Source organism: Herpailurus yagouaroundi, unplaced genomic scaffold (assembly GCF_014898765.1).
Source record: "Herpailurus yagouaroundi ecotype Mexico unplaced genomic scaffold, PumYag 28, whole genome shotgun sequence".
NCBI lineage: Eukaryota > Metazoa > Chordata > Mammalia > Carnivora > Felidae > Herpailurus > Herpailurus yagouaroundi.
Window position 1 is genome coordinate 115,189,723 of NW_024412376.1, and position 25,726 is coordinate 115,215,448.

The 25,726-nt window shown below is 33.5% G+C and overlaps 1 protein-coding gene across 6 annotated transcripts in view; it reads left to right on the forward strand.

Moving 5' to 3' along the window:
• Positions 1 to 25,726, forward strand: part of EPHA5 (EPH receptor A5) — a 338,890-nt gene that overhangs the window by 231,222 nt on the left and 81,942 nt on the right. For all 6 annotated transcript variants that reach the window (XM_040482250.1, XM_040482225.1, XM_040482240.1 and 3 more), the window contains 2 exons: positions 12,067 to 12,191; positions 20,064 to 20,223. In XM_040482250.1, coding sequence (XP_040338184.1) covers positions 12,067 to 12,191; positions 20,064 to 20,223 — 285 coding nt within the window. The remainder of the gene's footprint in view (positions 1 to 12,066; positions 12,192 to 20,063; positions 20,224 to 25,726) is intronic.

The following is a 25,726-nucleotide window of genomic DNA, read 5'->3' on the forward strand; positions in this document are numbered from 1 at the left end:
GTTTATAATGTATTTATTTTATTCTTTAAAATGCCAGATCAGACTAGTTTTGACTGTGAAAATCTTGAAGTAATTAAGATTTGAATTGCAGTTTCCACTGTATGTCTTTGTTACTGTTAGTGGATTTTTCTGTGGTTAAGTCCTTTTATAATACGTATTTATAAGAAGACATTACTTTTTATGAAAAAAAGAATATGAATTTTAAGTGTGCTAACCTAATTACTATTTATCCACCTAAAAAACTCAATATCATACCTTCTATTAAGGTTTAATATGGATAAACAATATTGAAAATTATACATAGAACTATAGTCCTTGAATATAATGTAACTGAATAATACTGGGTTGATTAAGGTTTTCCAACTGTGCCACATCATTTACTAGACATAATTTTTTTAAAGGATACTGTAAAAATTGTTTAAACTCTGTTTCTCATAAAATGGGTACTGTGGTTATTGAGATTAAATAATCATTGACATGAAGGCCACTTTGTGTACTAAAAATTCCATTACAGAGTAATAAGGAATAAATGGAAAACAAATTCTATGATAATTTATTTGATGTGGGATTAATTTTGTTATCCAGACAGAGGCATGTTGTCATTTTACACATTGTTACATTTAATATTTGTTTTTGTAATTTGCATGATTGTTTTGGAAAATGGTGACTATAAATGCCAGTGATATAGTTGTCTATTTTTATTATTGCCATTTACTTTTCTAATTAACACCATTGTGAATATGACTTCAAAATGATATTTGAAGCATATGGTTTAATACTATTAAGTTTGATCATGCCAAAAATTACTTCTTTGCAATTAAGTTGCTTTTATTTCCTACTGAAAACAATTAATTTTCAATATCTTATGATTTTCAAGTCTTTGAAAAAAAAAACACACCATACCTAATGGGATGTTTTAGTTCATAGGTTCTTTTTATCAAAAAGGATATCATCTCTCTACAACTACTGACATTTAAGGCCAGGTTTTTGTGGTATGGTCTTTCAAAACTTCACTGAGCTCATATATCAAAAGATCCTGTTGCAGGCTCTTAAAATGGAATGATTGTAGGTTTTGTCTGAATGAGCAGATTGAATTTTTATTTGAGAAAGAAACTGCTAAAATGCCCTCTTTCTTTAGAAGAGAGTCTGGATACCAGGTGTGTTGAGAATGCACTGAAGTTATTTTTCTTGGTCCAGTAGCATCAAATGACAACATAGTAATAAGTATATATTATATGTAGAATAAGTGTGTGTGTGTATATAATATATATGTGTATATATATATATATATGTATATGTATAATTTATATTCTGTATATAATATGAGATACAAAATTTATGACATAATATGTAGTGAGGATGTATATATTTCAAAATATATGCCTTACTTTTCCATTTTAACAACTTCAGATATGTTTGTAATTTAATTAAACTGTATTTCTCATTAATTTAAAAAAATCTTATTTTTTTACCTTCAAATAATAGATGTTTACTCTAAAGCTTTAAAACTGGCATAATTTCTGCTCTTTGCAGACATTGTTCTCAGCACTATCCAATTAGCTCACATGCTCTAAAGGCTCAGTTTGAAGCATTTTTTTGTTATTTTTTTTCTTTTTTTAATTTTCTTTTTTACTTTTTTAAATTTACATCCAAATTAGTTAGCAACAATGATTTCAGGAATAGATTCCTTAGTGCCCCTCACCCATTTAGCCCATCCCCCCTCCCACAACCCCTCCAGCAACCCTCAGTTTGTTCTCCATATTTATGAGTCTCTTCTGTTTTTCCCCCTCCCTGTTTTTATATTATTTTTGTTTCCCTTTTCTTATGTTCATCTATTTTGTCTCTTAAAGTCCTCATATGAGTGAAGTCATATGATTTTTGTCTTTCTCTGACTGACTCATTTCACTTATCATAATACCCTCCAGTTCTATCCACGTAGTTGCAAATGGCAAGATTTCATTCTTTTTGATTGCTGAGTAATACTCCATTGTGTATATATATATATATATATATATATATCTATATACACCACATCTTCTTTATCCATTCATCCATCGATGGACATTTGGGCTCTTTCCATACTTTGGTTTTTGTTGATATTGCCGCTATAAACATGGGGTGCCTGTGTCCCTTCGAAACAACACACCTGTATCCCTTGGAAAATGCCTAGTAGTGCAATTGCTGGGTCATAGGGTAGTTCTATTTTTAGTTTTTTGAGAAACCTCCATACTGTTTACCAGAGTCGCTGCACCAGCTTGCATACTGTAGTTGGACTAAACCAGATTATGTATGAATGAACAAACAAATCTTTACCAAAAATACTAATGGATCAGGAAAATATTAAATATAGGAAAGAATAATACCCAAATGAAGAAAGACAAATATGGTGACAGAGATCAGGGTATAACAGTCAATAATAGTGAGCTAAAGGTTTAGGACAGCAGCAGTTCACAGATCATTAGCACTAATCCAGTTTCTAACCTCAGTTTTCTAAATTTATATAATTAGGCTAAAAAAATAACTAATCTTAGCATGGTTTACCATTAGTGATTCCCAAATTTTACTAGTAAAATGATTCAGTTAGAGAGTCTTTATTAAAACTTGGCCCCAGTCTGACCACCTAATTCAGAATTTCCTGGAAAGAAAACTAATGATCTATATTTTTAGGAAAAACTGGTCCAGGCCAACCTGGATAATAAGAAGCTCCTAAATATGATGAATTATGTATGGCAGGGATAAGGGGTGGCTTCCAGCTGGCAGATAGTGACAACCCAGATGTCCAAATTTTGACCTCAGAATCAGTTATTAGATACTTGTATTTTTTTTTTTAGAAATTGTATGCAAATAAACTAATACATTACTCATGTAGAGGGACTTTTGTAGGAAAGTAAAAGAAGTGCCGTCTGAGGAAGTTTTAACACATTCATGGACTGTCACAGACTGAGAGGATTTCAGAGTTGCCTTGTTTGGCTTTCTCAAAGCTTTAAGATTCAAAATATAGGTAGATAAGTCAAATGCATGGAGATATATTATTTTTAAATACAAGTAATAAATTCATGGTTCTGTCTATAATCTATTTTTGTCTACACAAATAACATTGGGTAAGTGACTGAATGGTCATTTTCTTATTCCACTTAACACAATTAAGTTTTATGTTTTCATCATATTAATTCTCTTATTTTTATAGACATTTTATCCTAAGTGAACTATTAGTCACTTCAAAATTCAAAAACTTTTCAGTGCAATAAAAAAATCTATAATTATCAAGGAAGTTTGTCTATAAGTATTTATTACTATAGATTCATGAAATTCACTGGATGTAGAATATCAAAACATCTCTCTACAGGTACTCTGCCTTTTGATCTCACCCAACATTTAGAACAGTGACAAGTTCAGAGAAGAGGCTAGAAATGATTTTGATTGATGGTATCATTTAAGAATTATGGAGAATCCATTATTGAAGTCTTCTGAAACAACTGACTGATATTTTACAACTGATATTATTACAAAGGGTATTTATTTGGCACCCACCCTATATCTGATATTATACAAAGAGAATCATATTTCAACATTACAAAAAGATGAGTTTGTATCACTGTTACTACTTTAAATATAAAAAGGACATTTATAGAGGTTAAGTAACCTAAACAGGATCACACAGCTAGAAAAATGATTGGCTGCCAAAGGATTTGAAGCCAGTTTTGTTTGATTTGAAAGCTATGTCATGGTACTCTTTCCATGTGGGGATAGTGTACCTTAAGCTAGGTTTCCATATTTGAAGAGGTAGGACACATTCTGCTTTACATAATGATGGCAGGGTTTTGTATATCATTGCTTGAGCTGCTGAGATTTTAGTGATTTCTAGTTATATCATTATCAATAAGTCAAACAGACATAGATTAGCAATTCTTTAACTGCTAGACATATATACTAGAATTGAACAATTAAGTAAACGTTCGGTAGATGGTTGGAACCACTGTTGGAATGTGAGGTTATAAATAAATAGTGTGGAAGCTATGATGACCTGTGTAGTAACTGATTAGAGTTGGTAATATCAGTATATACTCATGTTTCATTTAATATTCATATGTATGTAGATATAAATATATATCTATAGATATACATAGGTTGACATAAACACATTTAGTTCCCAGCTCTATGACTTGAAAGGAGAAGCCATGACATGCCAGTAGCAAAGAGCGTATCTGGATCTTGGTTTCTAATAACATTCTCCAATAGAAGAAACCAGTGCTCTTAGGAGAAAGCACTGATTCTAGAACTGGGTGCATCTGATCTAGTAGTGCCATAAACTAAATAAAATATATATAATATATATTATATTATATATTCATATATAAATTAAATATTAATTTATAATATATAATATTATATATATATAATTATATTATTATAATATATGTATATATATATATATTCTATATATATTCTATTCTAACCTGAGTGTGGTCTTCTCTTCCCATTCTGACCATGAAAATATATTTTAATATATTTATAATATATTATATATAATATAATATGTAATAATATAAATATAATATAAATATATTAAATACAAATACATATTATATTTATATATAAATATTTGTATACATATATATAAAGAAAACCAACAAACCCACAATGATAAGGGTGTATCAGAGAGACTGAAAGAGTAAATCAATGGTCAAAGTTTTAACAATTTGAGTTGCAAAATAAAGTATTAGATTTTATACCAATGTATAAAAAATTCCTTGCATTTACATTGATATAAATATGTGATTAAACAAACAAACAATAAGGAAGAATGGACAAATCTCATATGCAGATAACTTATGCAAATACTCTGGCCTCAAGGAAGTACAGTATACTCCCCATTCCTTAAGTGCAGGCTGTACATAGTGACTTCCTTCCAAAGATTAAAGTATGGAAAACTGGAAAAAGAAACTTGATTAACACTACTGCAGTTGGGCAATCAAGGTTAACCTAATAGTGATGCTATACTGATAGTATGTACCCTTGATATGATGTAATAAAAAGGAGCTTTACCCCAAAAACCTCATAACTCTAATCATGAGAGAAACATCAAATCAATAATGATTGAGAGGTATTCTAATTCTTATCAGTATACTGAAAAAAAAAAATGTCAAAAGCACAAAATCGTACAAAGTCTGAGAAAGTATTACAGCCAAGAGGATCCTAAGGAGACACGGCGACTATACCATGTAATCTGGTATACTGGATGGAATCTTGGGACAGAACAAAGATAATAAATAAAAACTAAGGAAATCGGAATAAAGTATGGACTTTAGTTAATAATAATGTGTTAATATAATTTCATTAATTCTGACAGATGTACTGTTTACACTGTTGTGAGGTATTCCTAATAGGAGACACTAAGTGTGGGATATGTGGGAACTTCCTGTACTCTCTTTATTATCTTTCTATAAATGTAAAAATATTTTAAATTAAAATAAATTAAACAAACAGACAAAAACATTAACCCATAATGGGAACTGTAACTAGCCTGAAGGATCAGTACCTTGCTTATCATACTATTAGTTAAATGTCAGCTCCACCATTGAAGCTGTAATACAGAAACAAATGGAATGTTCTCACAGACCCAAAATGTGAAATTCAGAAGTTACATAAATTGTTTTGTTCTGTTCACAACATGATTTCTTTAGTATTTTTGTTCTTCCTACCCTGTGGCACTAATATTTTTATGATTTAACATCATTCACCAAAAATTTACAAGCAGAAATGCTCTGAGTCATCATTCTCATTTTGTGCCATGCTCACTTCATGAAAGCTCGAACAGGTAAAGAATGAGTTAACGGTATCAGTGGGAAGATGACTAACATAAATTAAACATGCCCTTGATGCTGACAAATCTGCTTACAGTTATTATTATTATTATTATCATTATCATTATTGAGACAGAGAGACAGCAAGAACATGAATGGGGATTGGACAGAGGGAGAGGGAGAGAGAATCCCAAGCAGGCTCCACATGGTCTTGATTCCACCACCCTGAGATCATGACCTGAGCCAAAACCAAGAGTCCAGTGCTTAACTGACTGAGCCATCCAGGCGCCAATTGCAGTTATTTTAATGTGCATAATATCTGTAAAATACTTTACAAAAGTAAAGCACTGCCATCCATAATTTGCACATCATCATCATGTCCTCAGGAGCTGTCAGTGTCCCCACTTTCATCAGCTTTACCCAAATGAGTCAGAGAGGTGTTGTCACAGAGGAAATTATTTCTGAACTTTACTCCTAAACTATTCTAACCTGAGTGTGGTCTTCTCTCCCCACTCTGACCAAGCTGTAAAGAATGCTATTTAGTCTCTGAGAAAACCCAGTCTGGAAAACAATGGTGCTTTTTAAATAGAGTCACCTTTGAAAGCTACACAAATTCTGTTTAACTCTGATGGAGGTAAATAACAAGGTATTCCACTTCAGGCTAATTATATCTATGTTAATATTTAGTTGATAACCTCACTTTGAAATGGTTTATTATTTTTTTAAAGGATTGGTTAAATTTTAAAATAAAGCACAAATTTCCAAATCATAAGATCCTAGTGTATGCACTTAAGATGAGACAAACTCAGTTTTGTCTGATGATGTCATACATGATCATGTATGTATTTCCCATTCATTCAGCCATGCAGCCATTCAACAGATATTTAAGAGATTTCTAGATGCCAAGTAACTCTCTGGAAATTTTTTTTTATAGCAGTGAGCTAAACCAAATTAATTCCAACCTTCATGGAGCATACATATTAAATTCAATTTATGAATAGAAAAGGAGCAGTATCATCAACTTGTTACTGTTTCTACTTCTGTATATTTGCTACTTTGCTATAAACACTATGATAAAGTACAGAGTCCATAGCTTACTCTTTTCTTGTTTCCTTGTCTTCTGGATGCTTCTTCCATAGTGCCAACTATGGCGTGACTTTCCCTCATTGGGAAACCAATCAGGACTTTGAACCTATGCCAAAATATGACTGTGAGAACTACCTGTCAATTACAATTTCCATAAAAGTAAACAAACTGCAATTTCAAAGGTACTTTTAGAGAATTTTGGTTTATATGCACAGTGAGCATTCTTTATTATTGCAGAAAACTCTGAGGAACTGGATATGTTTGAGAAAACAAGATAAAACTGAATGTATGAACCCTCTGAACCTGAATATCATAAAGCCCGTGATTATAAGAATAAAAAATTACACATTCAAGTTACAAAGTCATTATCACCCTGTTATGGGTATATGAAACACTAGACAGTTAACTAAGTTTTGTTTCCTACAGGTTGTATCTGTTTCCATTTATTTTAGTATGTGTATGAAAGACATACTTCACCCTTGAGTTTCATAGTTGATTTTGTTGACACAATAAAATAATGTTAAAAGGTTTTATAGATATCACTTTGATTGTTATCAATCATTTGTTCCATACATATATATTAGACTCTCCTCTATCCCAGGCATCGTTCTAGATATAAGAATTCAACAATGAATAAAATAAACAATATCCCTGTCCTCATAAAAATGACATTCTACTTGAGGGATTGAAAAAAACAAATCTGTAATTCAGATATGTATATCAGGTAGTGCAAGTACAAGAGCTAAGGAGAAAAATAAAATCCTGAAGGAGCAGAGGGCACGGTGAGGAGAGAGGGGCAAGGGTGAGAATTGGTTACTCAAATCATAGAGTGGACAGACAAGGTCTCAGTGGGAAAACCACAGGAGAGGGAGAAAGCCTTGGAGAAGTCAGGGTGAGAAGCACCTCTGATGCTGGAATACCAAGTCCTTAGGCAGAAGTGTGTCTGAGGTGCCCTAAGACCAGACAGCTGGGACAGAGCTAGCAGGAGATGAAGTAAGAAAAGATACAGGGTGCCAGAAGATGTGAATCCTTGTGTGCAGTTTTGGATTTGTCTTTTACTGTTTAGTGAGTAAATTATATATATTTATATATCATATGTATGATATAATATAAAGTATTTCTAAATTCTATATATAATATGTAAATTGCATATATGTATATATAACTTAATCTCACCAGATGTTTGATGTTGTTCAGATAGGGCTATGACTCTGGCTATACACTATTCCCTATGGCTGGCATCTTTTCTACCTTATATGTGCATTATACATATAATATACATATAATATTAATACATATTATTACTCTCCTTTTCTCTACACACATGCACACACACGTGCACACGCACACCACTCATTAGTCCATGATAGTCTTTCCTGTGTCTTATCAAAGCTAAAAATTGCAAAGGTAATGATCACTTACATCACATATTTGTATTGTCACACCCAGAGTCTATACAAATATCCATAGATTGACAAAACGGATGTTAAATCAAGTATCCACATTATTGGAATCCAGACACATCTAAAATAGCATATATTTTTCTATTTTCATTAGAAAAGCCATGTAATAGGCACTGACAAATAGCACTGAACATCGTAAGTAATTGTGACTTCTAATAAAATATTTGAGGGAGATGGAAATGAAGGAATTTTTTATGAAACTTTGACATACAATATTATATTAGTTTCAAGTGCAAAAGATAGTCAATATTTTTATACATTATGAAATGATCACCACAATAGGTCAAGTTACCATCTGTCACTGTACAAACTCATTACAATATTATTGATTATATTGCATCCCCCTGACTTATTCATTTTATAACTGTAAGTTGATACCTTTTAGTCCCCTTCACTTATTTCACCTATTTCCCTGGCTCCCAGCTCTTTGACAACTGCTAGTTTATTCTCTGTATCATTTAGCCTGTTTCTGTTTTCTGTTTTATTTTTTTTAATTCCACATATAAGTGAAATCATATTTGTCTTTCTCTGTCAGACTTATTTCATTTAGTATACTACGCTTTAGGTCTATCCACATTGTCACAAATGACAAGCTTTCATTTTCTTATGGCTAATATTCCATGTGTGTATACACATATACACACATGCACACGCACAAACATACACATATACATATATACCAGGCATATACCATATGTATCACATAAATAAATATATATATATATATACATACATACATATCTTTATAGTATATAACATATATATAGTATAACATATAACATATTTTATAACTTTTCATCTAATGATGGACACTTAGGCTGCTGCTTTATCTTAGTTATTGTCAATAATGCTGCAATGAACATAAAGATCTTTTCAAAAGTGTTTTCACCCTTTTTTGGGTAAATACCCAGAAGAGGAATTGCTAGACATTATGGTAGTTCTGTTCTTTAATTTTTTGAGGAATCCCCATGTTGTTTTCTTTTTATTTCTTTTTAATTTTTTTAACGTTTATTTTTGAGACAAAGAGGCAGAGCATGAGTGGGAGAGGGGCAGAGAGAGAGGGAGACACAGAACTTGAAGGAGGCTCCAGGCTCTGTGCTTTTAGCACAGAGCCCAACGCGGGGCTGGAACTAATGAGTGGTGAGATCATGACCTGAGCCGAAGTCGGGTGCTTAACCGACTGAGCCATCCAGGTACCCAACCATATTGTTTTCATAACAGCTGTACCAGTTTATCCACCAACAGTACATGAGAGTTCCCTTTTCTCATATCTTTGCCAACACTTGTTATTTCTTGTCCTTTTGATAATAGCTATTCTGACAGGTATGAAGTGGTATCTCATTGTGTTTTTGATGTGCATTTTTATGATGATTAGTGATGTTGAACATCTTCTAATGTGCTTGTTGGCTGTGTGTCTTTGGAAATGAGTTTCTTCAAGTCTTCTCTCCACTTTTGTTTTAATCGGGTTATGTTTTGCTGTTGTTGCTGTTGTTGTTGTTGTTTTTGTTATTGAGTTGTATGAGTTCTTTATATATTTTGCATATAACCCCTCATCAGATATATCATTTGCAAGTAACTTCTCTTATTCAGTAGGTTGACTTTTCATTTTGTTGATAGTTGCCTTCACTGTGCAAAGGTTTTATAGTTTGATGTAGGTCCATTATTTTTAAGTTTACTTATTTATTTTGAGAGACAGGGGTGGGGAGAAGGGGCAGAGAGAGGGAGACAGAATCTCAATCATGCTCTCCACTATCAGTGCACAGGTGGATGCAGAGCTCGAACCCATTTACCATGAGATCATGACCTGACCTGAGATCAAGAGTCGGACTCTTAACTAACTGAGACACCCAGGGGCCTCAAAATCCCATTATTTTTTTTAAAGTTTGCTTTTCGGGGTGCCTGGGTGGCTCACTTAGTTTAGCATCTGACTTCAGCTCAGGTCATGATATCACAGTTCATGAGTTTGAGCCCTGTGTAGGGCTCTGTGCTGACAGCTCAGAGCCTGGAGCCTGCTTCGGATTCTGTGTCTCCCTCTCTCCCTGCCCCTCACCTTACTTTGCTCTCTCTCTCTCTCTCTTTCTCAAAAATAAATAAACATTTTAAAAAATTTAAAAATTTTGCTTTTATGCTTTTGCCTGAGGAGGTAAAAATATCAAAAAAATCACTAAGAATAATGTCTATGTTTTTCTAGGAGTTTTATAGTTTCAAATCTTATATTCATGTCTTTAATACATTTTTAGTTAATTTTTGTGTATGGAGCAAGATAATAGTCCAGTTTCATCCTTTCACTTGGTTTATTGAAAAGACTATCCATTCCCATTGTATGTTCTTTCTTCACGTGTCATAAATTAATTGGCCATATATGTGTATATTCATATCCGGACTTTCTGTTCTGTTCCATAGATTTATATTTCTGTTTTTGTTCCAGTATCATACCATTTTGATTACTGTATCTTTGTAGTGTAGTTTGAAATCAAGAAGTATGATACACCTGGTTTTGTTATTGCTTTGGCTATTTGGTGTGTTTTGTGATTCTGTATGCATTTTAGGATTATTTGTTATAATTCTATGAAAAATGTCATTCATGTTTTGATAGGGATTGCACTGAATCTGTAGATTGCTATAGGTAGTGTGGACATTTTAACAAAATCAATTCCTCCAGTCCATGAGTGCAGCATATCGTTCCATTTATTTGTGTTGTCCTCAGTTTCTTTCTTCAGTGTCTTATACAGACCTTTCACCTCTTTGATTAATTTTATTCTTTGGTATTTTATCTTTTTTAATGTCATTGTAGCTATGATCTCTTAATTTCTCTTTCTGGTAGTTCATTATTAGTGTATAGAAACACAATAGATTTCTGTGTATTCATTTTATATCCTGGAACTTGACTAAATTAATTTTAGTTTTGATAGCATTTTTGGTAGAGTCTTTAGCTTTTTCTATATATAGTAAGTATCATGTCATCTGCAAATAGTGACACTTTTACTTATTTTCCAATTTGGATGTCTTTTATTTCCTTTTCTTGCCTAATTGCTGGGGTTATAACTTCTAATATTATATTTAGTAAAAGTTGTAGGAATAGTCATCATTTTCTTGCTCCTTACTTTAGAGGAAAATCTTTCAGATCAGATTTTTTTCTGCTATTGTTTTCGAGAAATATTACAAGTTTAATCACATGTTTGAAGGCAACCCTCACTATATTTAAGATATGATTTTATCAAGGATTATAGGACCCATATCATTATAAAATTATAAAAGAATCTTAATGTTGTGAAAATATGGTAATATAGATAATCATGTGTACTAGCTTAATGGGATATATTATAGAGTCAATACATTTTAGAAACATGGAAGATATATAAGGTCATCAAAAACATCTTTATTCCATAAGGAGAGTAAGATAGTTCATTTATGTTTCTAAACTTCAAAGAAAAAAATGTAGATGTAGGATTCTATATGACTATAGTTTTAAAAAATTCTCAAGATACTTGATTTATATTTGTAACACACTTTACAGTCTATAAACATTTTTATTACGTAGAGAAAGTAAAATTGTTTTCAGGTTGAAAGAAAATTTAATTGTTTATTCAGTTTTTTGCTAAATTGTTAATATATAATTATATTATATACTAAGAATGCCATTATAAATTATACCACCTTGTAATTTCAGGACTCTGTTAATCATGCAATTCTTTATTTATACTATTTTGCAGCCCCCTCTCCAGTCACCAATGTGAAAAAGGGGAAGATTGCAAAAAACAGTATCTCTTTGTCTTGGCAAGAGCCAGATCGTCCCAATGGAATCATCCTGGAGTATGAAATTAAATATTTTGAGAAGGTGAGACTAATAGAATAAAGAATGTCCTTTCTTCTTCTCCTCCTTTCCTCCTTCTCCTCTTCATTCTCTTCACCCTCCCTCTCCCCCCCTTCTTCCCCTTCCCTTCCTCTCCTTCTCCTTCTCCTCCTTCTTCTTTGTTTCACTTTAGCAACTGCAATTATCCAATTTTTAGAAATGTATGTTGCAATTTTGTGTGTAGATCAATGACATGATTATGGAGGCTAGACGTGTATAGGGCGCATTCTATTTGTATTCCATTAATGCCGAATACTTTATGCTGCACACTACTGCCATAGAGTCTAATAAGCTTAACTAGGTTTCACAGTATTAAAAAATGATGTCATGGGACATTTTGAGGTGTTGCACTTAAGTTCTTGACCTTCACCAGTGACTGCCATGTACGACAGGGAAAAACACATATGGTTATGGCCATTAACGCTGCATAATACCTATGCTCTTAAGTAGATATGGGTAGATAAGATATGAATATAAAATATAATTTTAAAATCCATATCAAAAATCTAATACTGTATTGTAAACTTTATTTTAAAATTTGAGGGCACAAAATCAGAATTGTATGCCTCACATTCTCTACATTTTCTCAATTTCTTTTTTCCTTAGGCCCACTCTTGCATGTTTTGACATAATAGTTGTGAGATCTAAAGGCAATAGTTATCCCTCTTCCTCTTTCCTGAATTCACAACCAAGTGAGCTATTGATAAAGAAATAGTACAGATGGAATATAAAGGTGAACTTAAATTTCTAAAGCAGAACTCTAGTATATAGCTTGGATATGTAGTCACCAGGGGTCTTCCTACACTTCCCACCCCCCATTTTACTTTGATTTTTTAATAAGTCTGGATCTGAATAGCAAACATTCCTTAAAACAACATGGCTTCTAGTAGAGGAGATATAGAAGTGTGCTCAATCCAGACTATCACTGATGGGTAGGAAACTCTGACTGAGAGTATGTATCCTATGTAGGTAGGAGTAGAAAAGATTAGAAACATATGCAGAGAAGCAGATCCCAAAAGAAAAAGAAAGGACTCAGCCACACCTGCTCAATTTGCTTTCCTTAACCTCATGGAGCCATTACTCCTTCTCTTAGAGGGATAGTGCAGAGGGTAGGAAGAAGTTAAAAACTTACTTTGCAATGCCACAGAAATTGTCCAGGCTAGGACATCGGAAAAGAGAGAGGGAATAAGTGGTTTCCTAGTATTAATGCAAAAATATCAGAAAAAGTACTTATATTCTATTAATGAAAGTTACTTAAAATTTCAACATTCTGTGTACATGTGTGGAAGGAAGAGTATAGGTAAATACATTGAAATATGTTAAATTAATGCCTAGCATTATACAGATTTTTTTTAAAAAAATTGTAATGTTTATTTATTTTGGAGAGAGAGACAGAGCATGAGTGGGGGAGGGGCAGAGAGAGAGGGGGACACAGAATCTGAAGCAGGCTCCAGGCTCTGAGCTGTCAGCACAGAGCCCAATGCCAGGCTGGAACCCACGAACCATGAGATCATGACCTGAACCAAAGTCAGAGGCCCAACCCACTGAGCCACCCAGGTGCCCCACAGAGATTTTTTTTTAATTGCTTATTTCACTCACTGATTTAACAATTACCAAAAGATAATGACAGAGGGTAAAAACAGTAGTGGGGGACAAAGGGGCTGTCTACACATTCTTTCTAGGTTTTGAATGCCTATAAAATGTTCTTATATTGATTTTCTAAATAGGTGAATAAACTGTTAATTATTACTTTTGAAGTAGTCATCCTTCTAGGAATGACTTGCTCGTAGCATTACAAATGACTATTCGATCATTAGAGACCATAAATGAAGATACTTCTATTTCATAAAAAACATATCCTCAAATACCCATGAGACAAAATTATGTTGGGATAGGGGCACCTGGCTGGCTCAGTTGATGGAACATGTGACTTTTGATCTTGAGTTTGTGAGCTCAAGCCCCACAGTAGGTGGAGAGATTATCAAAAATAAAATTTTAAAAAATATTGTGTTGGGATCTCATTTATACTATTTGTTATAAAAAATAAGCAGGTAAATCAAGGAAAATGTGGTTACGTTAATAATCCTCACTGATTCTTGATTTTCTGGGAGTAGTACTCCAAATTGCATTGTAAATTCTAGAGGTCTACAATTTAAATGCATGCTGTATCCAAAAATAATTTGTTAAATTAAGGTTTACATTCCTTATTTACTTTTTTTTTGTAAATTTTAATATGGTATACTAACACAAAGCTGAATATGTAGACTGAATATTTTGTAAATATTTTAAGTTTCTAAATATTTATTGTAAATGAACTTTATTTTTTAAAAAGTTGAAATGCATAATGACATTTAAAAATAAATATGCCCCAGGGGTGCTGGCTGACTCAGCCAGTGGAGCATGCCATCCTTGATCTTGGGGTCATGAGTTCAAGCCCCACATTGGGCATAGAGCCTTCTTTAAAAAAAACTAGATAAATAAAAGGGAGTATCAAAAAAAATCAGAGAAAAATAGCAGTGCGCCAAAACTCTTTATTTGAATATACATCTTAGATGAAATAAAGTTTGACAGCAAGAGGACTAAACTTTGACAGGGAGTTATTTTTCTTTATAGTTTTTCTTCCCCTGAAGCAACTAGTTGGACCAAGGTTTGATTTTCTTTATCGTGTCTAATGATATTATCCTATTTTACCCCTTATGAGTAATCGTTCATTGTTTTCACTATTACTCCTCAGCATATACATAAGTCTCATATATGTAATACTCAATAAATGCAAGGATTTATCTTTTTTTTTTTTTCTGTAAGCTACTGCTTCCATTAAAAAAGAAAAGTTTCTCAACCAAGTGGTGGGGGAGTCTTTCTCTTAATATTCCTTCTAATGAATTTTATACATGTGGCATTATTTTCTTGAAAGTTCAATTTTTTTAAATATACTTATTTCATGAAAACTTAGTTCTGTGTTTAATATTTTATATTTAATGCTGTATTAATACATCCTATTATCTGCATAACTCAATGTAAGAAAAAATAATTTGGGAAAAATATTTCTGTACGTAGTTTCAGTAAATGAATAGAAAGTTGCCCACTTACATCCGTTAAAAGCAGTGAAACCTTTATATAATATGTTATTTGGAGGAAGTCATTAATTTCTTTTGGTCAGTGTTTTCATTTTTACAGTGAAAATATTAATTCCCAGAAATTTTTGCCAAGCAAAATTATTGAGCATACTAATAAAACACATGAAAGTTTTTTTTTTTTTAACACTTTCAGAAGGAAAAAAAAGGATAATGAGTTTTTATAGCATGTATTGAGGTGGGGGTGCTTATAGGTTTCCAGAGCTCATTTTGAACCTTCAGAATGACACCACCGTTTTATTGGATGGCTCTTGTCCAGACACAGGTGGCAGAGCTTTCCAGGGCTCATGCATTTGCCAGCTGGCATTTCTGCCTGCGATTGCCCTGCTCTAATAGAGGTCATTGGGCCTCTCTGCTCCTGTATGGTGATGGGCCCATTGCCATCTCTTAATTAAAGGCAGAGGCAAAGGGAAGCTGCCCCTTGGCAGGGTGTTTGCCAGCTGGCTCCTTCTGCCCAGGCCCTCCCCTCCCTGCATGTGAACAGTGTTTGCTAAGCAGCTGGGGAATGTAGCTCATTTGCTCAGCAGGAGTATGAAGGCAGCAAAAGCCATTGCCCTGACCAGGATTTGGCAGCCTGATGGTCGTGGGTTTGAAGATGTGTATATAGAGTTTGTGATATGAAGGGAATTATAGTACAGCAATGACTAAAAGGAGTGGGACAGAAGCAAATTTTGGAAGCTACTTAGGTAATTCAAAATGTGCATTTTTGGTTTTCAATCCCTTAGATACATGCTTTGGTGAGTCCCTCTGATTATATAGCATTTGACTACCCCAGAGAGACAAAGTACAACTAGAACTCAGATAAGGAACCACTGAGATACACATAATGTTAATATATAAATCAGAATGCTGTGTCATTTTGTGCAATTGATATTAGATCACGCATTATTTCAAGGAGCAGCATGCCAGTTTCCTTGTAATGGGAATTTCCCCCCTGTTTGGCCAAAGTATCAATTTATAATAATTTTACAAAACATATCAATTCTGAATTCAGTAGTTAGGAGTTTAATTTTTTTTATGTTTATTTTTGAGAGAGAGAAACAAAGACAGAGTGTGAGTGGGGGAGGGCACAGAGAGAGGGAGGCAGAATCTGAAGCAGACTGCAGGCTCTGAGCTGTCAGCACATAGCCTGACATGGGGCTCAAACTCACGAACTGCAAGATCATGTCCCAACCCAAAGTCAGACGCTTAACTGAGTGAGCCACCCAAGCATCCCTCAATAGTTAGGAATTTACAAGGAGCTTTTAATTTTTTTCTCTTTTTATTAAATTTGCCATCATGCTACAGACTCAAGTCAAATTTACCTAGAAACTGTTATGTTATGGAGATTGAGCTTGGTGCTATGTACATCATCTCTATCTCCATCTCTATGTGCTCACACTGTGCTTGATAAATAATTCTTATCATTTTAAAGAAGAAAAAATTGAAGTTGAGTTGTGTATCCATATTTATACTCTTCATTAGACAACAGCATGACTTGAATTCTAACACTGATATTCCCTGTTCATTTATAAAAAAAAAAAAACCTTCTCCATTTCTATAATAAATGTTAACTTTTTTAAAGTTTATTTATTTATTTTGAGAGAGAAAGAGAGAGAGAAAACACACACAAGCAGGGGAGGGGCAGAGAGAGGGAGAGAGAGAATCCCAAACAGGAGTCTCAGCATCAGCACAGAGCCCAGTGCAGGTCTCAAACTCACCAACCATGAGCTCGTGACCTGAGCTAAAATCAAGAGTTGGAAACTTAACTGACTGAGCCACCCATGCACCCCAATAAATGTCAATATTTTATGTGAAAATCATAATTATAACAAATATATCAGAAACTTTGGTTTTGTCTAGATTTTTACACCAGCTTATCTTTTTTTTTTTTAATTTTTTTTTTCCAACGTTTTTATTTATTTTTGGGACAGAGAGAGACAGAGCATGAACGGGGGAGGGGCAGAGAGAGAGGGAGACACAGAATCGGAAACAGGCTCCAGGCTCTGAGCCCTCAGCCCAGAACCTGACGCGGGGCTTGAACTCACAGACCGCGAGATCGTGACCTGGCTGAAGTCGGACGCTTAACCGACTGCGCCACCCAGGTGCCCCTACACCAGCTTATCTTTAAACAAAATGCAAGTTAACATTTCTCACTGAAATTCTCACTAATCTTATTGAATATAATCTTCTTGCATATTTAGTCACAAGCTTGAGCAGCCAGAGAGCATGAGTAAGTACATGAGTAGTTTCTAGTAATAGTTTACCTCTTTTAAAAGGAACACCTCAAGAAATTGTGTGCTTTTTTACTGTTTTTTTCCTAGTGTAGAGAAGGGATAATAGAGTATATAGGAGAAAGTCAGTGAATGGGAATAAAGAAAATGACTGACATTACTAGGTAAAATTTTATAGGCTTTAATGACCCTAGTTTAAATTCTTTGTAAGACTCTAATAATATTTCCTATACCATAAAGATTCAGCAATTAAATTTAATCTGTGAATTGAAAAAATTAAAAAAAAAATAATTGTTCACATAGAATGAATCAGAAAGCCTATTTGCATTAGAAATTAGAATATCCCAGGCCCCTGGGTGGCTCAGTCAGTTAAGCATCCAACTTGGGCTCAGGTCATGATCACAGGGTTCGTGGGTTCAAGCCCTACATCAGGTTCTGTGCTGACAGCTCAGTGTCTGGAGCTTGTTTCAGATTCTGTGTCTCCCTCTCTCCCTGCCCCTCCCCCACTCGCACTCTGTCTCCCTCTCTCAAAAATAAACATTAAAAAAAAAATTAGAACATTTCTATTTAGGTGGAAATTGGGATACATTTAACCCTAAGATAATTCTATATGTTTGACTATATTAAATGAGGAATGGTAAACCTTCTTTAAAACAAATAAATGCTAATAGGTTGTATATTTTAGATTTTACTGGTGGTACATGTTCTGTAGATCATGACTGCCAGTGGACTTTGATGTGTCCAATTAGAAAAAATCTCAAATAATAATGGCAATGAAAACATAGCTTTATAGCTTATTAAATGTTTTCATGTGCATTACTTACTTATTCTTACAGTATCTCTATGAGAATATCCAGGCATCAGTTTCTACCCCAATCTTACAGATAAGGAAACTGAAGATAAAAGTAAACATGGACTTGTGTTATTTTAGCACGTGATTTCAGTGTCCACACTAAAGTCACAACATGACATGCTGCTATCGATTGTAAATTTCAAGGAAAGTTGAAGTTACATGCAACATGAAAGCATGGTTTGCATTTATTTTGCATTTTAATAGTGTTATTAAGATTAACTAATAACCATATTCCCTATTAGAGGGCTTAAGAAAGAATTGTTACATTCTTGTTTTCAATTCTTTTCTCATTTCAGAAAAAAATCCTTTACATCTTATTCCCATTATATTTTAAAAAATAATCAGTGCATGTTTTTAATTATAAAATAAAATTCTCTGAAATATCTTGAAAATGGTTTATAGTCATCAATCAAGATACTGTAAATAGAGACAGTTCCCACAAACAGAGGGAAAAAAATCTCTGACCATTATCTCCATGAATTCATTCTTTAATATCCGTCAGAAATGTATTAAGTGTAGAAACACCATCAGCCAAAAACAACGTTAGCCAAGAATTCACACAGAAAAAATACAAGGGAGAAGAAAGTTCAAAACAGGGACTTTGTGTGTTTAGATCTTTGTAGGTCTAAGATTTTCTATTCAGTGTGGTAATCTCAGAGATAAATTACAGACAGTTAGTCTAGACTTTGGTAGCAGTCAAAATAGGAACAGTTTCCTATTTGTTTTCGTTTCTAAAATTATCTTTACAGTGATTTTGTTTTCACTGCATCTCCATTCACTACTCATCCAACTCAAACACATAAACGTGAAAAAATAGAAAGTGTTTAAAATTTTTAAAAAAAAAGTTTATTTGCAGTTTTTCTTTAGTAATCCATTTGGACTTAATGAATTGAAATTAAATTTCTCCAGTCAAGTACTCATTCCTTCTCCCGAGCCCTAAATATAATTAGAAATGAAACTCACCAAAGATATAAAGCATAAGACTTACCTGGTGATATATGAAACATTGTCACCTTACTCCATGAACAGGCAACATGTTAGATGTGCTCCAATAAAATATTTATAAGAAACATAAGCATATGAATACCAGTACTAAAATAGAGTCTGTAAAATAATTTATCTCCTGCAGGGGTGCCTGGGTGGCTCAGTGGGTTAAGTGACTGACTCTTGGTTTTGGCTCAGGTCATGATCTCATGATTCGTGAGTTTGAGCCCCACATCGGGGTTCATGATAACAGCATGGACCTTGCTTGGGATTCTCTCTCTCCCCCTCCCCTTCACGCTCTCTCTCTCAAAAAAAAAAAATACATGTTAAAACAATTTTATCTCCTGAAAATCATATTTAAAGGTTTACAAATTGTGCTCGCTTCGGCAGCACATATACTAAAGGTTTACAAATTTATTTCTGCCAAAGACAAGTATGGTGGATGAGTGGAGAACATGTTACCCACCAATTTTGAGTTCTAGAAAACACTTTTAGATATCATATAGATAGCACACCTAGGGTGTATAGTTTTTTTTTTTTCTAAAAGATTGTATGTGTACTAATAGCAAGTCTATTAGTTTCTGATTTATTTTCTGATTTATGATTCTAAGTTTTGTTGTCATTAGTAATTCACATGTTGACTTTTTTATTGTATGTACATGTGTAATCCAAGGACCAAGAAACCAGCTATACAATTATCAAATCTAAAGAGACAACTGTAACTGCAGAGGGCTTGAAGCCAGCTTCAGTATACGTCTTCCAGATTCGAGCACGCACAGCAGCAGGCTATGGTGTCTTCAGTCGAAGATTTGAGTTTGAAACCATCCCAGTGTGTAAGTCATTTTAATTACTGTCAACTCATGTCTCTGTAATGGTTACCAGAAAAGAGTCAGTGGATCAATACTCTCTCCGGGCATTCTGTCAGTCTCCTGGTCCTCTCTCTCCCAGGCATGACCCCTTCAGGTAGGAAGCATCTGTCATGCTATTATGGTAGGTTGGTAGGTTAACACATCGGTCCCTGCTCCTCATCACATTTAGTCTACTGGGAGATGAAACATCAGGAGATCCTTAAGAAATGTTTAAACCTTGCTTTTAAAGACTTTCCTTCCACGGCTGCCATACTTTATTGAATTATTGCCATTTATTTTTACTTGTTTTATTGAACAATGCTACCAGGCTTAGTCTTTCTATGAAAATTCTACAGGGAGCATTTGTTAGTATTAAGTTTGGCAAGAAAATAGTGCTCTCAGCAACCAATCTGATTGTTTTAAAAAATCAACATCTCTGGCAGCATCTTTGAGTGAAGGATCTAGAAATGTTTCTGGAAAACACTTCTTGCAACATTTTTTTTCAAATAAAATAGCATAAAACGTTTTTCTCTTTAATGTCAAACAATTGATTACTTGTCCTAGAGCACGCATTAAAAGTAGGATTAGAAGAAGACACAAAAGTTTTGTTATGAAGAAAATAACACTAGGAGTAGTGTGAAATGTCAAATATGTGGGTGTATGTATTTTCATTTGGTGGGTCACAATTAAGAATATTGGCTTTAGTGAGTCACCATTACTAAGTGAATACTATCTTATCATTCAGGTATGTTAAGACAAAATTATCTGAAAATCATTATCTTGAACATACACTTTAAAGAGACTTTTCCTTTTTTTATGAATATAATTTATTGTCAAATTGGCTTACATACAACACCCAGTGCTCATCCCAACAAGTGCCCTCCTCAATGCCCATCACCCGCTTTCCCCTCTCCCACACCCCACATCCACCCTCAGTTTGTTCTCTGTATTTAAGAGTCTCTTGTGGTTTGCCTCCCTCCCTCTCTGTTTGTAACTATTTTTTCTCCTTCCCTTCCCCCATGGTCTTCTGTTAAGTTTCTCAAGATCCACATATGAATGAAAACATATCTGTCCTCTGACTGACTTATTTCACTCAGCATAATACCATCCAGTTCCATCCATGTTGCTGCAAATGGCATGATTCCATTCTTTTTTATTGTAAAAAGACTTTTCTAATTGGATACTTAATTCATAATAATGATGCATGATGTTATTCATTGATTAGTTTATAAAATTTATAATATTTAATTTATATTATACATAGGTCATAAAATTTTTATGATGGGCTTTTCTTTTTCATGTATGTTATCACATATGTCATTAATATAGTCCTAAAACCAAATGCAAACATAAACACAGGAATGCAAAAATCTTTATTTTAGAAAGACTATTTCAAATGAGGATTTGGGTGGAAAATTTTAAACTATTCTTTCTCAAGCTTTAGTTTCTATCTTATAACTGCATAGTATCCATTCTATTTTATTTTTGTTATGCATACAAATAAATATTTAAAATTGGCCCCGTATATCATTCCTTTCCCCAACAGTAATGTTAAAACACACCAGCAAATAAACCTAGCATGAATGAAACTATCCAGCCAATCAAGTTAGCTCTTTTTTCTTGTTTCTTTTAACATAAATTCTCTTGAAACTTTGAGACTATCACTGAACCTTTCTTAACTCCCACTCACCAAGATTTACCAACACTTTCATGCTTCTTTTATGATTTTTTCTCCAATTCATTACTTCCTTTTATCCATTTCTTACCTACTTGATTCAAATCTGTATAACCAAATTGCTGAAATAAAGTTATTCTGTGTTTTAAATTATATTTTTATTAAGATAAATGTAGTTTCACATGAAGTTGCAGGGAATGATACAGAGTGAACTCTTGTACAATTTTTTCAGTTTCTCCCAATGGTAACATTTTGCATAACTATAGCATAAGATCACAATCAGGATATTGACATTGATGCAATCCACCAATCTTACTCAACTTTCCTTGTACCCTTTTTTATGTGTGTATGATGTAGGCATGTGTGTGTGTGCGTGTGTGTGTGTGCATTAAGTTCGATACAATTTGGTCAGTTGTGTAGGTCTTTATATCTACCATCATGGTCAAGATACTTCACAGTGCCAACACCATAAAGTACCTTCGGGTTGCCCTATTATAACTATACCAATGGCCTTTGGGAGCAGCTCCTGTCCCATAACTAATCACTGACAACCACTAATTTCTAAACATTCATTTCTAAAATTCTGACATTTCAGAAATGTTCCATAAATGGAATCATACAGTATGCAACCTTATAGTTTAGAATTGACTTTTTTCACTCAGTATAATTTCCTAGAGATTCCTGCAAGTTGCTTGCTTCTTTTTTTGTTGTTGAGTAGTATTCTATGGTATGTGTGGGCCACAATTTGTTTAACAATTCACCTATTGAAGGACATCTAGGCTGGTACCAATCTTTGCTAGTATGAGTAAGGTGCTGTGAATATTCATTGACATGTTTTTACATCACCTAAGTTTTCATTTACCTGGGATAAATACTCAAGAGTACAATTGCTATGTCATATGGCAATTTTATGTTTAATTTTGAATTTTGTGGGAAACTGCCAAAAGAGTTTCCAGGGTGGCTGTACTATTTTACAGTCCTACCAGCAATGCAGCCGTGTATGAGTGATCAGTTTCTCATCAGCATTTGCTGTTATCACTGTATTTTTCTTTTAGGCATTTTGGACAGGTGGCTAGTGATATCTCATTATGGTTTTAATTTGAAATCCCTGTTGGCTAATGATGTTCGCCATCTTTTCATGTATGTATTTCCCACCCAGGTTGTTATAAATTTCCCCATTAATTCATATGTGCTCATATTGCATATCAAAAATTATGGCTTTGATCAAATTATCTTAATCAAGAAAATGAATAGATAGTTACAGCTGTGTGTGGGAGAAAGACCCCAAATTTTCAGCCGGGCCTTCAAAAACCCTCATAATCTGGCTTTAACAAATCTTTTCAGATTCATGATTAACTATCTAAATATATAGCTAAAATGTGGAGAATATCTACACAATATGGAGTATGAGAAACAAAATGAGATAAGCAACATGACTTCTCAGTATATACTAGCTTAAAGTTCCCCGGGATAATGTAAGTATATAGTTATTGAAAAATAAACATTATTTACTAAAGAATATTAGTGTCTATAATTAATATTCTTTTAATAGTAGTGTGTTACATTGCCCCAAATTTGCTTTTAAGCATTCCCAAAACATTCCTTAATTATTCTTCCAAAAATACACCACAGATTAAAAAAATAGGAAATGTGAGGGACTAGAAATTTGTTATCTTTAAAGATTAAAAAACTTAATAATATATTAAAGTAATAATCATGGATCATACTGGGCTTATAATTTTTTTTTCCTCTGGTGCTAAAGAATGAAAATGTATGAAGGCATTGACATTACCTTATCAATTCTATATATTTTCAAGTTAGTTGATATATTGGGGATACAATTGATGCTGTCAGGGCAAACAATGAAAAAATAGTATAAAATCTTGATGAATTATGTTTTATTAGAAATAGCTCACAAAATAATTAATACATTTGAAATAATAAAATAATTAAAGCCCATCAAGGAACTTAGGAAAAGCTGCACATTTTTTCTTAAAGTCTATTTATTTTTGACAGAGAGAGAGAGAGAGAGCGAGCATGAGCTAGGGAGGGGCAGAGAGAGAGAGGGAGACACAGAATCCGAAGCAGGCTCCAGGCTCTGAGGCATCAGCACAGAGTCTGACACAGGGCTCGAACCCACGAACCATGAGATCATGACCTGGGCAGAAGTCAGATGCTCAACTGACTGAGCCACCCAGGCACCCCAAAGCTGCACATTTTTTAAAAAATGAAAATGTATTATTGAAATTCTTCCTCATAGGCCCTTGATTTAATTATCTAATATACAAAACTATCTGATTTAAGTGAACGGTAGAGGAAAAAATGTAAATGTGAATGCTTGTGATTTGGCATTATTAACAAAATATTTTCATAAAATGTATTAATCATTTGAAACTTTTAGTATGCCATTAAAAATATTTTATTGCAAGATAATATCCCATACCTAGGTGCATATTTTAATATATTGTTAGATTAGATCTTGTCAATTGTTAAAAATGAAGCATTTGACAGTACTAAGCACCAGTATTTTTTTTTCTCAAAATTAATAGTGTGGTTAGCCAGAATTTGCCCTGTTTTTATCCCTACCTCTGATTAATCATGCCCCCTTTCTCCAAAATGATATCTCAGAGTTCCCAAAATGGCCCATTGAGACAAGAAAGATTTGTTAGAATTTGTTTAAAAGGGCTTTTGAAGTCTAGATGGAGAATTTGGGAATTTTTTTTATAGGTAGTAGGCATTTATTAAATTTTTGATCAGAGAAACATGATCAAAGTGATATTTTTGGATGTTTATGTGAACACATAGAAGGCAAAGGGAACATTTATAAAACCAGTGAACAATAGTCCAGTAGATTTGAATCAAATAGGTGAATGTTGGACAAAAGAAATATAGTTTGTGGGGAAAAAACAGAAGAAACACAAAAATGTTTGGTAATTAATGGCCAAGTAGGAGTTAAGAAAAATTCAGTGATAGTTAAAAGAAACCAGAAGAAGAGAGATCAAATTAGTCTGGTTTGTGGTTTGATTTATGGTGTTTATTTATTGATGTGTTTTTGTTAATGTCCTTGGGGTGGATGTGGTATAAAAATGCTATTTGTATATGAAAATGAATCCAAATAAAAGGAAAGTAGTTTTTGTTTTTGTTTTCTTTTAATAGGGTCATGCTTTGAAGTGAAGTAAAGTAAGAGTTGTAAATATAAATTTGGGACTCTTGAGCTTAGAGTTAACTGATGTCATAAGCATAAAAGTACCCATAAGAGGTAGAGAGAAAAGGAAGCAGGAAGGGAGAAAGACAGAAAAAGATTAAAGAGTAAGGAGAGAAGTGTGGAGGATCAGGAGCATTCATCAGGAATTGTTCATGAAGAAGATGTAGGGAGAGAATGTGGAGCCAACGGAACTGACAAAGTAGTGCTACAGTGTGGGGGAAAAGGGGAAAAACGCCTCATCTGATGTTCTATAAACCAAGACGAAGCAGAGCCTCAAGGTTGAAGTTTATGTTCAACAAAGGCAAATACCTTATGATGCATGGTAAAGTAAATGGAAGAGTACTCATTGTGTTTAGCAAGAATGTCATGCATAGAACTCAAAGGCAGAAGAAGATAAGTTGCAGAGGGAATTTAATAATGTTGGTTATCAGATGATAATAAATAATAAATAAATAAAAATAACAATACTGCTCTAGATAACAATCAAGGTGTTAAATAGGAAAGAATAATTCGATAAAGCAGAAGATAACAATATGTAAAAATAATATCTACTAATTATTTAAAGCTGTCAATAGTCGAAGCACTGTGCTAAATATTATCTCTAAACA